The sequence below is a fragment of the Protopterus annectens genome, chromosome 8.part0, assembly GCF_019279795.1.
Source record: "Protopterus annectens isolate FY-2018-M chromosome 8.part0, PAN1.0, whole genome shotgun sequence".
In the NCBI taxonomy this organism is placed as follows: domain Eukaryota; kingdom Metazoa; phylum Chordata; order Ceratodontiformes; family Protopteridae; genus Protopterus; species Protopterus annectens.
Window position 1 is genome coordinate 734,648,365 of NC_056741.1, and position 17,684 is coordinate 734,666,048.

Below are 17,684 nucleotides of genomic sequence, written 5' to 3' on the forward strand. Positions count from 1 at the left end.
GGCAGTGGAGCCTTTCCTCGTTTTTCATCAAGACAGAGTCTCTCTACGAACTAACCCTTCCTTTATGCCAAAGGTGGTATCCAGTGTGGCCCTAAACCAAACCATTCACTTACCCACCTTTTTCCCAAATCCCCAGAACAAAGGAGAAAGACTCCTGCACTCTTTGGACATTCACAGGCAATTACGTTACTACTTGGATAAAACTAAGGCTTTCAGAAAAACTGACCAGCTCTTTGTAGCCTATGCTACAGGATCACAAGGAAAAGCTATCTCAAAACAGACCATTTTTAAATGGATAGGACATTGCATATGTTTCTGCTACACACATCATGGAAAACCGGTACCTACTAACATTAGGTCCCACTCCACCAGGGCTACAGCTACATCAGCAGCCTTTCTCAGGGGAGTGCCAACCAAGGATATTCTGGAAGCTGCTACTTGGAGTTCAGTGCACACCTTCACCAAACTCTATCACTTACCTCTTTACTCTAAGACTAGAGCTGGTTTTGCCACTGCAGTTTTGCAGGGCCTACTAGTTTCTTCTAACCCTGTTTAACTCCACCACCCATCCTTAGCTTTGGGATTCAACCCAAGTGTGATGACTGCAGCAGAGTAACACGATGAACATAGTACAGTTTTGTACCTACCATAAATGTAGATGTTCGAGTGTTCACCCTGCTGCAGTCCAGGTTACCCTCCCTCCATCCCCTCTGAACTAGCTGAACTTATCTCTACCACTTCATCCTATACTACCTCTGTGGTGTATTTGCTTGTGCCTAAGGGTTTTGTTTTATTTTTATCTAGCTATATGTATATATATATTTTGCCTACCTATTGGGGGCACCTGACATCTGGGGCAAGAAAAACTGAAGAAAATGGCATCGGATGCCTCTTATATACCCCTGGCGCACTAATGTCAGGGAAGAAGCGACAGCAACCGACGCCGGACAAAGACTTTGGAATTCGGGCCGACTGCGGGACCGCCTGACGGCAGGATAACCCAAGTGTGATGACTGCAGCAGGGTGAACACTCGAACATCTACATTTATGGTAGGTACAAAACTGTACTTTTTACACCACCCACCTTTCCAACACTTGGGCTGATAAATGAACCTGACTCACTGATGTCAGACATGCCTCCACATCATTGGGCAGGCAGTAGTGTCACCGTTCCAGAAATCCTGATATAACTGTGGCATTCAGCAACATATATATGAAATGTGGCTCCTAAGATTTTCAAATCTCCGTTCTGAATTTATCCTACTGAAAAAAAGCCACGCCACTGAAAAGCCTGGCAGCAGCATAAAGACAGTAATTAATAGTGCACAAAATGAAGTACAGCAAGAAGGATGTCATCTCTGTATATAGTCAAACCAAGGTAAGGGAAATATAAGGTAAGATTAGTAGGAAGGAGAAATATATAACACACCTGTAGAATGAAATGCTGAGGAACTTCGCTAAATGCATCAAAGTCTGACGTGGTCTTGCTGGTGGTTACCTGAAAAGTTGTCTTTCAAAGATAATTATAAAACAAAGAAACAACATAAGGTTCAAAGTTCATGATTCTACCATATGAAGAAGTAGCACGAGACTGATAGAGGCAAATGCTTGTGCCATATCCTCCAGTACAAATGTCATAGTTCATGTTATTATATGTTCTGTTTTACTTTGTATGCAGCTATCAGGGAACTAAAGCTAGAGCTAATAACTTGTTTGTAGTTTTGCTTTTCAATTATTTTAGTCACTGGACACAGATTTAAAACTGGTCTGAAATGCTGAGTAGTTTTTGACCTGGACACCTTTGACAGGATATTACACAGTCATTTGTAGACTGTGATGGAACAGAACCAATAAAGTGAGAAGTTAAAGATATTAATTCCTAAATACAAAAGAAAGGATAATTGTCTTCAACAATTGGTTAAGAAACTGATATCATTCAAGGAGGGTTCAGTAAGTGTCAGCCTTAGACTGCAGACAGGCAGTTTGTTTCCTAGGGGATGGCCTGTACTCCTTCCATGACTTATGCATACTAGCCAAACCCTTTAGTGCTCCCATAGTACATTTTTAGGCAGATTCCATCTACTGGACATCACAGCACAACAGATATAATTGCAACAGGTTGATCTTAACTCCAACAGTCCAAATAATACATTTCCTGAAGATGACGTTATCCTGCAACTTGAACACCTCCATGTCTGGGTTGCAACAGAGACTTGGTTTCACTGTAAGGATGACACTTCCTCCTAACCTGGGTTTAGAGCATAGCATGCATTCAGGCTTGAGGGAAGCTGCAGTACTGTCTCCTTATTTGTCAGAAATATTATATCTAGACAAATTCTTTGTGACCTACAAACTGCATTTATTGAACTCCAACTTGCCAAAAAAAACAAAATGAAATATAAATTTATAGCCAGCTGTAGGATGCTTTCCATATCCCCCATAACCATATAAGATTCCTGAATGTATTTGTAGAAATACTTATAATGAAAAATGATTTTACAATGGGTGATTTTAATTATCCATCCATAAAACTTTGTGTCTGAAAGTTGGATGCAGTCAAAGATTCCTGGACTTCATAAAAATAATTATTTTGGACAAATAGTAAATGAAGCTACAGTGGTAAGACATTCTTCACATTCTACTTATCAACATGGAAGCCACCTGTACCTCTCCTATCATATCCCCATCTCTGGTTTGTAATTAGTAATTCTGCCACCTGTACCTCTCCTACTGTATCCCCATCTCTGGTTCGTAAGTGGTAATTCTGCCACCTATACCTCTCCTATAGTAGCCCCATCTCTGGGTCATAAGTAGTAATTCTGCCATCTGTACCTCTCCTATTGTATCCATATGTCTGGTCCGTAAGTAGTAATTCTGCCACCTATACCTCTTCTATCGTATCCCCATCTCAAGTTCATAAGTAGTAATTTTTCCACCTATACCTCTCCTATCATGTCCCCATCCGTGGTTCATAAGTAGTAATTCTGCCACCTATACCTCTCCTGTCATATCCCCATCACTGGTTCATAAATAGTAATTCTACCACCTGTACCTCTCCTGTCATATCCCCATGTCCGGTTCATAAATAGTAATTCTGCCGCCTATACCTCTCCTATCGTATCCCCATGTCCAGTTCATAAGTAGTAATCTGCCACCTGTACCTTTCCTATTGTATCCCCATCTCTGGTTTGTAAGTAGTAATTCTGCCACCTATACCTCTTCTACTGTGGGTCTATATTATAATATCAAAGTCTTAAAACTTCGAATGATATAATATAGAACCATTTCGATCGAAAGACTATAACATCGACCACTCAGAATAGTGAATTTTTTCTCAGGAAAAAAATTTGCTTTTCCGACAAACATACACACAACACAAGCACACCAAAATAAATAATCCACACACATACACTTCACAAAACCCTAGACTAAACCATACATACACTACTAGCTATCCACTTACCTTAACCCAACCCTAACCCTAACCCTAAGGTCCGTAACTACCGCACACTCATCTTACCCACTCCCTAACCCTAAGGTCCCTAACTATCGCACACTCACCTTACCCACTCCCTAACCCTAAAGTCCCTATCGTACACTCACGTTACCCGCTCCCTAACCCTAAGGTCCCTAACTATCGCACACTCAACTTACCCGCTCCCTAACCCTAAAGTCCCTATCGCACACTCACCTTACCCGCTCCCTAAACCTAAAGTCCGTATTGCACACTTACCTTCCCCACTCCCTAACCCTAAGGTCCCTAACTATCACGCACTTACCTTAACCCGGTCCGTCACCTTTGTTCCACAGTCGAGGAAATAGCGAAGCTGCAGAAACGGCCCACCAAATACTTTCCCTAGGAAAGTATTTGATATTCTGCAGCTTTGCTATTTTCAGCGTTCGGTGCATAGGGTTCGATATTATAACATTTGAAATTTTAAGACTTCGATGTTATAATATAGACCCTCCTACCGTATCTCTGTCTCTGGTTTGTAAGTAGTAATTATGCCACTTATACCTCTCCTATCGTATCCCCCATCTCTGGTTCGTAAGTAGTAATTCTGCCACCTATGCTTCTCCTATCATATCCCCACCTCTGGCTCATAAGTAGTAATTCTGCCACCTATACCTCTCCTGTTGTATGCCCTTCTCTGGTTCATAAGTAGTAATTCTGCTGCATTCTGGCCATTTGGCCTTCTAGTAAAGTAGCTTCTGTTGTTCCTTGAGTGTTTTTTTAATTTATTTTCCATTAAGTCACCAAGAGAAGGTGTTTACATTCCTTGTTTTATGAGGTATTTTACCATAAAAGCTGAACTGATTGTGTAATAAAACATTAAATTTTAACTGTTTTAGTTATTTCAACCCTATAATGGACCCTTACTCCTATTTCTGGGAAAGTGGTTCTTGGGATCACTCACTACTTTAAAATTTGCCTCTTAGTAGCCTATATAAAATGCTAAAATAGTTTAGTTTCTTTAGTTTGTTACCATTAGTTTAGATATTTTCTCATAAAAGGGGGTTGAACATCATTTCATAACGCTCAACCTCTTAGTGCTAGAAATTAGGACAAAGCCTGACAAAATGAAAGGACGAAAGCCCAAAAATAGGGACATATTTTAGATGTTACTCTTATAAATTTAGAAAGTTGATAGAATATCAGGGTTTGCGTTAACATGCATTTTCTGAAGGATTTGAAGACTGAAATGCAAATGTATGTCATTATTTAGTAACTTCAGTCCTCAGATCATCCCATTGATTTGTCAAAAAAACACAAATTGTATGAGGAACGGATCAAACATCTGAGGCATAAATGTGGACATGCTGTGAAAATCTGAACAGCTGACAGGTATGTATCCTTTCCAGAACTTGTTTTGAGTTAGAGTTAAATTAAGCCTTGTGATTTTTCCCTGATAAGTTGTTTTAGCAGATAGCATTTGAAACATTTATAAATTTGACCACAAATTACTGATTCTCTCCTCTAAAGTCTCAAACACCCCCATAGTGAATTTCAGACAAATGGACTTACTCAAACTCTCTAAAGAGCCCCCTCAAACTTGACTGGCAAAATCTGCAGTCCCAGTACAGGATCTGCTGCTACATACACAACTGAGCTCAACTACCTCTAAAAACATTAACTAAGCTTGCAATCTCCAGTAGAGCTAAACTTAATGGGGAATTTTAAAAAATAATCCCACCTTGGTGGTCCACCAGCAGAAATAAATGCTACAAAAATAATAACTTCTTATGTCTTATAACAAATCCAAATTTATATACAGTAAAAATTCTATCAAAAAAGATCTGCAAGAAATAGAAACTGCCATCAGGAAGATCCAAGCTATACACAAAGTGAAATGAGCATCTGAAGCCAAGGAAACATTAGAAAATTAAGAAGTAGAAAACGGTAATGTTTTGATCCAAAAGGACATCACCCAGATGGACGCCAGTTAATATAGTGGCAGATAAATTTAATGCAATTTCACCCCAGAAACAGTCATCAAAGTTTCACAAATGATAGAGTCCCTTGCTCTCCCAAAGAGCAATATGGAACATGTTCTAATTGTGTTCTCAGTATCTAAAATGACCTTTTTCATGGGTCTAAACAATATACCTAGATACCGCATTAATAGTATCAAACAAGCTCTTGTAGACTCCACCTAAACATGTTTAAATTAAGATTAATCACAGGGTATGTCCCTGATGGATGGAGAATGGGTGTTGTGATGCCCCACCACAATGGGGGAGGCCTACCACACAGTGGTGAATTGTAACAGGGGTGATAATGGGCCCTGGGGACCACAGCTCCAGGGGGCCCATGATCAAAACCCAATAGACTGTGCCAATTGTCTATCTAAAGTGGTATATTATTTATAAGACCACTTTGTAAAGCAGGCATATATAGGAATAAGTCACTTACACTGAAAGCAAGTGCTTTAGAATTGAAGAATTAGGCCCACTGTATACCTTCTTGATCTAGCAAACTGTATTCATGTGTCTGTCCTACTGTTCCACCACATACTACGTGCAGTAGTACACAAAGAAGCACCTAGCACAGAGACATACGCTGTGACTTGTTAATGAGCTGCTCCCTTTTCCAAGGGTATAGGGTTTGAACCTTTCCATCTTCATTTGCCTATTGTCCAACCTTGAGCAAGTTACTTAACCAGTGCGTTGCGATAGTTTGGAGTTTGCACTAGGCAATTTAGTGGTCTCCTAGACTTTGTCTGGTAACTACCTGTGAGTATGAGTCACTGTGTAGCAAAGATGGCACTAAGCAGTGCAGCAAGGCTATTTAGTAAGGAAAGAGGTTTTTCACATACCTCACTATGTACCTGTTGCCTGCTGCACTGTGCCCAACCATCATGCCACAAATAATTCATAAACGTTTTTCATTGTTTAGGCATGACTGCAGAGCAAGGGTCATTATTCTGTTGTGGTAATGAGGGCATCTAATGCTGAAAAAACTCCCATTGTCAGGAGTTCAGGAGTATCACTGTGTGTGTGTGTTGGGGGGTAACATGTGGCTGTGGAAGCAGGTTTGCCTGGACCACGGGCAACTCTATTGCTAGTAAAGTTGTACTTAGTCTGCATTGGTATTGCTGCTCACCTTTGTATGATGAGCAGCCCATCAGCAGAGAAGGGGTATCGGCACAGCCAGATGAACTACACCAGTCTGCAAATACACACTTTTGGTCCATAATTTATGTAGGTGGGACCATCCATATTCACCTGATGTAGTGTCTAAATTTCATACAATCCTAGTGGTGCCTTATTTGCATGTGTGCTTAATGTATGGAGCAGTGTGGCTACACATCGAGGTAACATGGCAAACACGGTCTTATCCCCATTGTCCAGTTGTTTTTAGGAGTCATAGAGTGTTTTGATGTACCCTTCTAGTGCATACTAGCCCTACTCCATGTGTCACAACATTAATGAAACCCACCCTACCTGAACATGTTCTTTCCTGATTAAGGAACTATGTTCCAGATGGGACTTGATAAATGAATTGTGAAACAAATTAGAAGTTTCATCATGATGACCACAGACTATACATCTGTTTTAAGGTTTGGAACTCAAAGGTAAGCTTTTAGCATTACAAAGGGTGTTTTGAGAAAAACACATGGATCGTTTATGGAATGTTCAACAAGCAAATGGCCCATTACAAGTTATGAGACAACTAAGTATGAAAAGAAACCCCCGATGTGCACGAGTGTACCTCTCTATGCATGGCAGCAGCAACCCCCCACGTCCTAACCCCAAGACCAAAAGAAACCCAGATGTGCATGAGTGTACTTCTCTATGCATGGCAGCAGCAGCAACCCCTTATGTCCTAACCCCAAGACCAAAAGAAACCCCGATGTGCATGAGTGTACCTCTCTGTGCATGGCAGCAGCAACCCCCTATGTCCTAACCCCAAGACCTGCTTATGACTAAGCCAGCAATAGAAGAATGATTAATGACCATGCACATTTCAGAAGACTGTCTATATCACTGTGAGGCATTGATAGAGATATCAGACCAACTGACTGACCATGGCCAGTTCCCTCACAGTGCCACATTGTGAAAGGAATGACAGGTCAGATCTCAGACCATAGAAGGATGGATGCCCAAGGTCAACCAACACTGCACAGTGATGGAGATGCTGATGTTGCAGCATCACCAGGGGAAGACACTCCAAGCCACTGTTCCAAGTCCACTGGGGTCACAGAAACACTCTCCTCAGATAGTAAATTCTAGGAGAAGTGTAAATTGGAAGAAAAAATTGTATACATATTAGACATGACTATGAAGAGTATTTTGATCAGTCAGTGTTAAGTAAGCTAACAATATCATGTGGCAGAATTGTAAAAGAGTGAAATGTAGAGCACTGATCATAGAATGACCAACTGCAGGCTAAGCCCTGGAAATATACAGTATCAAGAACATATTTCAACGTTCACAAAGGAAAATGAAGGCATTGAAACAAAGTATATTCAAGGATAGTTTATGCAGAGTATAAAGTCATGGGGAATAGCTGAGTAGTATGAGGGTAAATATATCCTAATTCAAAATGTGGAAGTATGCCAAAGAAGACCAATTACTTCCAAATATAATCTTTTCTATGGAAAAGTTAATAGAAACATTTATAGACACACAGTAACTATATATATGTTTATACACGAAGGGCCCTACTGGTACAGGTGAAAAAATTTGAAAATGTTTGGTGGTCCATGACAGGAAAAAATGTAGAGGAAGGTTTTGCATTTTAAGTGAAATGTTCTGTGTTCAGACGTGCAGTTTGATTGGGTAAATAACATTTTATTTGAGGTCTGAATTTCAAGAATAGCCTGTGTTTGGTGTCAGAGGGTGGAAGAGATTGTCAAACTTTGGAGCAGCTGCAGAGAACAGTGGTCTGTATAGTGCAGTTTGGTAGCTGTGGACATGAGAATAGGAGTATCTGTAGCACAGTTCCTAAGTTTGTAAGATGGATTGGCTGCAATAACTTTCAATCAAGGGGAGAAGGGATGTCTTTTTGTAGAAGTTTGAAGAGTGTGGAGCCTAGAAGAAGGGAGACTATGCCTTAAACTGGAAGGCATTTTGCTTTAGAGTTAAGGCAAGGGTATTTCCTCTGTGGGAGGTTTGTTGGAAACATTTTTTCTACCTATGGATGAGAGGACAGATGACACATATTGTGCATTTGCCCTAAGGGTATATTGCTATTAACATTATTACCTAGATAAAAGTTGAAGAGGGAGGCGTGTTGATCAGTTTGCTCTAGTACATGGACAGTGGTGTGCAAATGTGTCAGCTGGGCACATCATTCAAGAAGCAAAGTCTGTGAATTAAGACAATACATACCAGTTCCAGTGTCTTTGTGTCTGCTGATGTCTTATTGTGAATATTTATTTAGGGAAAATACACAGTATGCCTCATCCATAGCTTTAAAATGATGCATGCAAAGCTGTACATAACACACAATATCTCTTGTTCCCCACAGAGCTGGTTATTTCAGTATGGCAAGCTCTAAAAGTTAATTTCCTGGCTAAATCATACAGTCATTTTTAAGACCCAACTGTTAAGTGTTTTTTTTTATTTTTCATGACCATAGAGTATGATGAACAATGAAATCTGATACAGTCACGTTCTAAAAAGGACATAAAAAGCAATGGATTTAAGGAATATTTACAGAGAAGAAAACTGAATTCAGGGTTGCTGCAGTGACAATGTTTCCTTTTCAAAACAGTAACCTCACAAATCTTAATATTTTCAGACAGTGTACCACAACTACCAATAACTAAAATAAAGTGATACAATGATGGCCGTAATGAAATGCTAATATTCATAAATAGGCATTTAAGGAAAATGAGCTGGGTAATAAGTGTTCCTGCTGTCCTGACGGGCTGCAGACTCCTTATACCTTTCCACCTAAACTGCTTTCAGGTCACTGGATTGTAAGAAAGTTACTCCCAGTGGAGCAAACCATAAGAACAGACAGTAAAGCCTTGTGAATGAAACAGTGGGGTGTGTCAGGTTTCAAGTGTCCTTTAGGGCTAGCTGTTTCTTTCCAGACAAAAGTCACTGTTTCCAGTGCTGAATGATGGCTAAAATGGGGCTCAGCAATGGATCTGAGTGTGTGTTTGTGTGTCCTGTGCACACATCTCACATAGCCTATGCTCAAAACTCCACTCACGTATACATGTATATGAATGATCCCCCCCCCTTCCTGTCTTTCTCTTTTTTTTTTCCAAAATGTACAATGTCCATAACAATTAGAAAAACAATATACATAGGAGAACACTTAATAGATTAGACAATTTTGTTCAAGCAATTAAATGTGTTATGTTGTTAGTCCTTACTTTTATAGTAGCAATCTCATTCTTACAAATGTATTTCACAAGATGAGTAAACTCATCTTTAAAGACAGGAGTAGATTGGGATTTCCAATTTTTAGTAACAATTTTGCTTGCTATAGAGAAGATAGAATATAGTAAAAATGTTTGTTTTTTAGGAATGACTTCAGGAACATGGAAAAGGATAAAGGAGTCAGAAATTATAGAATTGCCATTCCATAGAGCTTTACAAAGATATTTAAAGTCTAACCAAAATAGGTAAATTATTTTGCAATTAACAACCATATGTATCCGGTCAGCATCAGGGTGTCCACATCTCCAGCATTTCATTTCATTTTTTTTGTACATTATTGCTAGTCTATGTGGGGTGAAAAAACATCTATGTAAAAATGTCCATGTGTATACACACCGGAACAGGGAAGATGTGGATTCCTTCAACAACTGTAAACAACATTTTTTTTTATCTTTTTCTGAGAATACTTGTTTATTAACTTCACTTGAATAATTTCAAAAAGGAACATCTGTTTCTTTCTAAAATCATCAGAATTTTATAAATAACACATATGTATGAAGTGTTCTTGGGTGAGCTATTAATAATTGTTGAGATAAAATCCAAGATTTTTAACTTACTCTTATTGTATGCCTCTGATGAGGGTACAAGCTTAGTATGTATAAAATCCTTACAAGTTTGTATGTCCAGCCATTTGCAATTTTGCAAACTACATCTGCTGATCGAATAATCTGAAAAACTTATCTTATTAGCTGAGAGAAATTGATTCCAATATAATAGGTCACCCTTCTTAAATTCTAACATTTTCTGAGTATCAAAAGATGTCAAACATTCATTTGTATAGGCAATAGGAAACATAATTATTAATAGATTCATAATTGATTATAAAACAAGCTTTTTAAATAGCAATATCTGGTTTGTAAGAGGTGTAAGAACAAGTTTTGACCTTTCACTTTGAATGTATATTTTTAAAATCCATATAAAGATGTTTGTATGTATTTGAGTATATGGTTCAAGCAATGCCCTATTGCTATTAAGAAGTATGGTTTCATGTATTGATTTCCAATATGATATATAAGAAGTATTATTCCAAAGCAACACTATGTTAATAAATGCGGAGTTTAAATAAAAATCAATATTTGGAAACCCTATACCTCCTTCATCCCAGCTTGTGGTGTGCCAGAGAAGAGAAAGTCTTGTTTTTCTGGGATACCAAAGGAAGTTGAGTAGTAAGTTTTTAGTTTTCTGTTTAATTTTGACAGGTGGGGGAATTATTAGAGCTTGGCCAATATTATGTAACAATATAATTTTGATTAAAGTTAGTCTGTCTTCAAATGTGAAGAAGAGTCTGTTCCATCTGTCAGTTAGACTTGTAATTGAGTTTATAAGTTGTTGGTAATTAGATATAAGTGACTGTTTATAACTAGATTCAATAATGATACCTAGATATTTAATATGCCAGTTTGTCTCTTTTTAATCTAAGTTTCACAGTAACATTTTTATTCACTAGAAGTGCCTGAGGTTTGCTGTGATTGAATAGAGGACCAGAGATGTTTGCAAAGAAGTCTAGGTTATGTAATAGGTGATTTATTGAATTTTCAGTATCATTAGAAGTTATCAGTAGGTCATCAGCAAACAGTTGTATCTTGCGGGTTACTTTATCTGACACTTTATATCTTTTAATGCTGTCAATATTTCTAACATAATTTGCAAGAGGCTCAATAGCCAGGGCGAAGAGTAACGGGGAGAGAGGCCACCCCTGTTTAGTACCTCTTAATAGTTTGAATGGGCTAGATATACAAGATCCAATCTTTACATAGGCTATGGACTTTTTATATAGTTTTTAATTAATCCTATAAAGTTTGGGGAGAAATTATATTTTTGCAGAGCTTTAAACAGATATAGCCAACTTAAGGAGTCAAAAGCTTTGTCTATATCGAGGCTTAAAATAGAAAGTTCATTGTTTTCTTGTTTGCTAAGTCTATTAAGGACAGTAATCTAATTACATTGTCTTGCACATTTCTGTTTTTGATAAACCCGGTTTGGTCTTCATGAATTTAATATTGAAAGAATATTATTTAATCTGTCTGCTAAGATAGACATGAATATCTTGTAATCAATGTTAAGCAAAGAAACTGGCCTATATGATGTGCAAAGGTTGGGTTCTTTATTTGGTTTTAAGATGAGAGAGGTGATAGAATATTTCCATGAGGGAGGGATGTTTACTGTAGTTTTAACTTCTTAGAATGCATTGAGTAAGATTTTCAAGAAGTTATCAGGTAAGAGTTTGTAAAATTCCAGAATTAGACCATCTAGCCCTGGTGTCTTTTTTGTCTTAAGATTTTTTTATTTATTCCTTTAATTCTTTAAAGGAAAATGGCTTTAGACTATCCAGCCCTGGTGCCATTTTTGTCTTAAGATTTTTTTATTTGTTCCTTTAATTCTTTAAAGGAAAAGAGGTTATCTGTGTCATTAATATTGTGTTTGGATAGCTTCTTTTGAATATTATTAGCAAGAAAGTTGTCTATACTTTTATCACTTGTAGATGTTATTATTAATATTCTTGTAATGGTTTTAAAACATAATAAGATATTTTTAGATCTGTAACTTTGATAGTCTGATTATTTCTAGTGTATATTATTCTTTTGTATGACCTTTTTTTCATTAAAATGTTTAGATCTAATTGAAATCCTGTGCACACTCTTGGGATTGTAATCTGATTTTTTCCAGATTTATTGATATTTTATGCTGCATGATATCCTGATATTCCTTGTTCAGTTTACATATGTAAGCTATTGCAAATCTGACATAAGTTTTAGTTCATCAGTTTCTTTTTGTATGTCTACCAGTTTTTATTTCACTCTTTCTTTTTTATTTGTATACCAACTTTTGACTTTACCATGTAAGACTACCTTTAAAGTGTCCCATACAATAATATCTGAAACATCTCCATTATTATTGACATCTAGGTAAAGCTTTATTTAATCTAGAAACCATTCTTTAAATCCTTGAACTGTTACTAGATAAGCAGGTAGTCTTTGACAGAAGTTTAAAGGGTCAGTATTAAGTGTTACATTGAAGGTGATAGCATTGTGGTCACACATAGAGCATGTTGTCAGCAGTACATTATCAATTCTGGCCAGTAAAGAACTGGAAACAAAGAATTTGTCTATGTTGGTCTGTGTGACAAATCTGTAAGAATAGTGGGAATATTTCAGGGAGGATAATATTTTTATCTGGATCAGGATTACATTTTTGTCTTTTATATAGTTGTTCAAGTGCTTGGCAACAGGGGACATCCTTGAAGGGCTTAGAACTTGTAGCATCAGTGGTGGACAAGATACAGTTAAAAATCACCTGCTAATATTAACTCACCTTTAGACTTTAATGTTATGGTGTCTAAATGTTTTTTCACAGTTTTAGTCCCAATACCTGGAATCTAATAGATGTTTACAAAATTGTACATCTGTCTTTCTCTTTCTGTCAGGTAATCTGTTTTAAGCTTCTGTTGTTTTAAGTTGATTTTATATTTTTTTTACTGAAAGCTGCCTAGCATTACAATAATATCCCCACATTACATTTAACTAATAATTAATATGCATAACCTATGAGAACTCTATTTATGGCTCATCTATTCTAGCTTTTTATTTTTGACCAATTGTCAGAACAGAGAAACGTAAGACACATTAATGGTTAACTGAATAATACTGACTGTAGTATATTCTAACAGTTAAAGGTTTTTTATGTATGTGCCTGCACTGGGTGGAGGTCTTTAACTAAATTCTGTTTCAACTCATCAGTTTCTTGCACTGAATGCTAGAGTTTGTTAGTATTTTGTTCATGACCATGTAGGTCTAAATTTACCTTTTACCTGTGTTTTCAAATATCACAGAAGACTGGAATCTATGTAGCGGAGCTGGAGAGAGGCCCGACTGGCTTTGGATTCAGTCTAAGAGGTGGTAAGGAGTACAAGATGCAGCTGTACGTGCTGGGGCTTTTGGAAGGAGGACCAGCAGAACGTAGTGGGAGGATACAGGTGAGTGCTACAGTCTGATATTACTTCAGTATGCATAACTATTCCACAATGAATTTTAAAAGTTGACCTTGCAGTCTAACCGCATGTCTCTGTGTTACGAGAGAAAATTCAAGTTGTGTGGAGGTTATATTTTGGCTTGACGGAAAATGTGGAGATTCCATAACTTTTGCATTTCAACAGTCTTTAACTTGATATGCTTTATAACCTTCTTTTGTCTCCATGTGTCCTACTTTTCTCCTTTGTGACCAATGGGTGTTATATCTGTCCTTGACTTTTACAGCACTTTAGGGCCTGAGCTAAAATACATTTCTTCTCACCTGTAGCTGAAAATATGTGCCTGAACACTGTTAGTAGCTGAGGGCTTTCCTTCTAACTTTATTGTTTCTCTGCAGATATATCCTTACACAGATCCATTGTGTGTCTCTACTCCTGTTCTTCAGTGTGTATAGTTCAGAAGCTGTTAGCCCTTCTTCTTAAGTAAGATTCCATCCTGTTTCATGTCATAATCACTTTTCTCACCTTCTTCTGCAAACATTCTGCCATGTTACTATGTCTAATTAATGTCTAAAGAACTATACACTATACTCTATGTAAAGTCTGACAGTCACTTTGTGTGAAGACAGTCAGACTGCCTCATATCGTCACTTTATTATGTAATTCTTGGTCAGAACTGCATGCGAGCCATTTGCAAAAAAGTATATTATCTACATAACTACAGCTAAAGTACAAGTGTCCCTGTGAAGGCCCCACTCTGGGCCAGTAATCAAGGAGCCTGAATCCTCAGCAGTGACATTGGAGAGGCACGTTCACTTGGAATGCAAATGGATACACTCAGTATTTCCAGATGCAGACATCTTTGCATCAAGCATAATTTCCTGTAAGATCACCCAGGGAACTCACTCAGCCCGGGGTCTGTGTTTCTCTCTCTTGTCTCTCCCCAGGTTCCCATTAAGGCTCCCCACTAGCTCAGCTTCAGAGTTAAGTCCTCAGCCAAGTGTCCAATCCAGGTTGTCCACCACTCTCTCTGTGAGACAAGTGCTTTGTGACCCTGATCCATGTAGCTGAGACACACACACTGTGAGGTTTAATTTTCACGCACACACACACACACACACACACACACACACACACACACACACACACACACACACACACACACACACACACACACCTGGGAAAGGCTGGCACAGATTACCCTCTCTACCAACTTTGCTGAGACTATAAGGTAGATTCACTGCCACCAGCAGGTACTCTAAGGCTCTTAAAAGGGCATCCGATTATACTGAATGAAATTAATATTGATACAACTGGTAATGTTGACCAAACAGCCAGGCTTTCAGGAGTGGCCAGAGTTATCACCAAATAAATATATGCAAATACTTTCAAAGCTTAAATAATTTCTAAAAGGACCAGCCACAGTGAAAATTTTAAATATATTTAATAATAAATAATAAAAGAATATGAAAATACTAAATATATATTTACAGTAAACACCAGAGTTTAAGTCACAGGAAATATTAAAAATAATGCAGCTGGAAAGATTCACACAGTTACATAAAAACAATACTTAACTATTCTCACTATATTTTGCTGTCTAATCTAAAGAGTTAAAATTCCCTGGTTCATTTATTAGAGCAAGACAAGATGAAGTAGGAGAGGGATCCTTCTATGTCAGGTTTCCAAAACAGAGTGCTTGTCTGAGAGTCTTCTCAGTATAATATCTAAATATTATTTCTGGAATAACTTACAGAATGATACCACATCTGGCTGTCTAACTCTATTTACCACACTATCAGGAACACTAGAAGCTGCCAGGATTTTAGCACGTATGTGTTACCATACACACAGATAGAACTCTTCTCATATCTGCTGCAGCTCCTGGAAGTCATAAAACCATTCCAAACCTCTATCCTTCTAGAGTAGCAATTAGCTTGCTGCTAGAGAAAATACAGAAGGCTTTCTAATACTTAGTTTCCCAGACATTTTGTCTCTGTCTGCAACCAGAACTGTAAGATACAATCTTTATGGTCTAATTTAATTTCAACTTTTTTTTTTCAAAGTTAGCTGGAACTGAGATTAGCCTCTTCTCTTCCAGTATCCTGTTTTAAACCATATGCATTTAATGCAGTTACAGTACAGTCATGGCCCACTGTTACATTTTTAACACAAACAACTTTAAAATACATTTTCAACACAAACAGCACCTGTAGAAATCAGTTTGATATACAAATGACATGTAATTCTTTACAAAATTCCAGCTAGTTGTGCTGACATGTTACACATCCACTGCCCTACTTCTCCCGGCATAGCTGGCAGTACCTCTTATCATGACAGTCCCATCTAATTGTATACTTTATGTCTATTTATGCATATACTGTGGTTTATATAGGAACACTGTATGGACAGAAAATTAAGAAGTTAAGGTCTTGTATGGGTGAGGAGAAGGGCTGACCACAAAGTGAGACATGTGCTGTATTACATTACCAAAGAGATGGCATTGATCATCCCTGCAGTGACATTGATCATCCCTGCAGTGAAATTGAGTTCCTACTGTCAGTAAGCTGAAATGTGATGAGTTATTGATCCTCATTTGTAATCTAAGAAAAAAAAACATAAGTGTTTGCTGGTACAGATTCGGGAGGAATGTCTGGAGTTGTATTTTCATGGATAGAGCAGTAAGTAAGTAAAAAAGGTTGCTGCTGACGCAGGACTGACTGTGCTGGAACAGCTGGGTACCGTCAGATAAGCGGGACATGCACAAAGTGTTTCATAGTGTTGGGGATTTTAAACAGCCACTGCACTGTGTGTCCATACAATTCCAGTTAGTTATTATGCTGTTGTTTTGTCTGTGTTCATTAAGAATCTTTCAATAACAGTGTAAAACAAATCCAAATGGAGGAAAGCAAAGATGTGTTAAACCTATGGCAATAAACCTAGACAGTATTCTTTCCTGAGAACATTCAAAGCAAAATAGCATCTGGGTTTGTTATGATGGTTCAAAATTCATTTTCCTCTTTCCTTTGTATTTGTTTTCCATCCTTAAAGCACTTGCCTTTATTGTTCAACTCCTGCTGGCATCATCACAGGTCTTACAAGTGATTTGCACAGCAGTATAATATGTAGTTCTCCCTTCAACAGCCTTGCAACCTCCAAAATCTCTGCTTATTTGACAAAATTCTGGTCAGAACCATACGTCTCAGCTGTCCCTGATTTTGACTCAAATTTTAACTCTGTCCCTCGTAATCCCTCCTAAAACTAGTGACTTTTGTAGGAAAGGTGGTGAATTACACTTAATGAATAATGACAATAATTAAGAGTTATAAACTTCTTTTACTTCAGAATATGTGTATTAATTCATATGCTCTGATTCTGTCAATATTTCAAGTTAATAGCACTAATATTTTAAAAGTGTCCCTGATTGTCCCTGAATTTTTCTTGACTTGTCCCTGATTCTGTTGAAATTTGTCCCCAATTGGTTGAGAGGTCTGGTCAGAACACATTTCAATGAACATAAATGATCAAATCCCAAACCACTGAAATTACAATAAAAATATATATATTTTTTTCAGGAAGGAAATTCCTTCTACATCCCCACCTCTCAAAATATGTTATCTCTGAGAATGCACATTGGGGTAAGGAAAATGTCCTTAATCCCCACTCTTTTGCTTGTACTTACAAATGTAAAAATTAAAAAAAAAATATATAGAAATCAACAAAACATAAGTGATGACTTCCTGTTTTGACAACACCTTACAAAACCAGTTGTAGGAATTCCAGCTAGAGGCTCTGTTAGATACAGATTTGATACTAT

The 17,684-nt window shown here is 37.6% G+C and overlaps 1 protein-coding gene across 4 annotated transcripts in view; it reads left to right on the forward strand.

The window, feature by feature from the left end:
- The window catches only part of LOC122809006 (membrane-associated guanylate kinase, WW and PDZ domain-containing protein 3-like), a 1,354,602-nt gene that overhangs the window by 1,024,057 nt on the left and 312,861 nt on the right, over positions 1-17,684 (forward strand). For all 4 annotated transcript variants that reach the window (XM_044080191.1, XM_044080192.1, XM_044080193.1 and 1 more), the window contains exon 13: positions 13,730-13,873. In XM_044080191.1, coding sequence (XP_043936126.1) covers positions 13,730-13,873 — 144 coding nt within the window. The remainder of the gene's footprint in view (positions 1-13,729; positions 13,874-17,684) is intronic.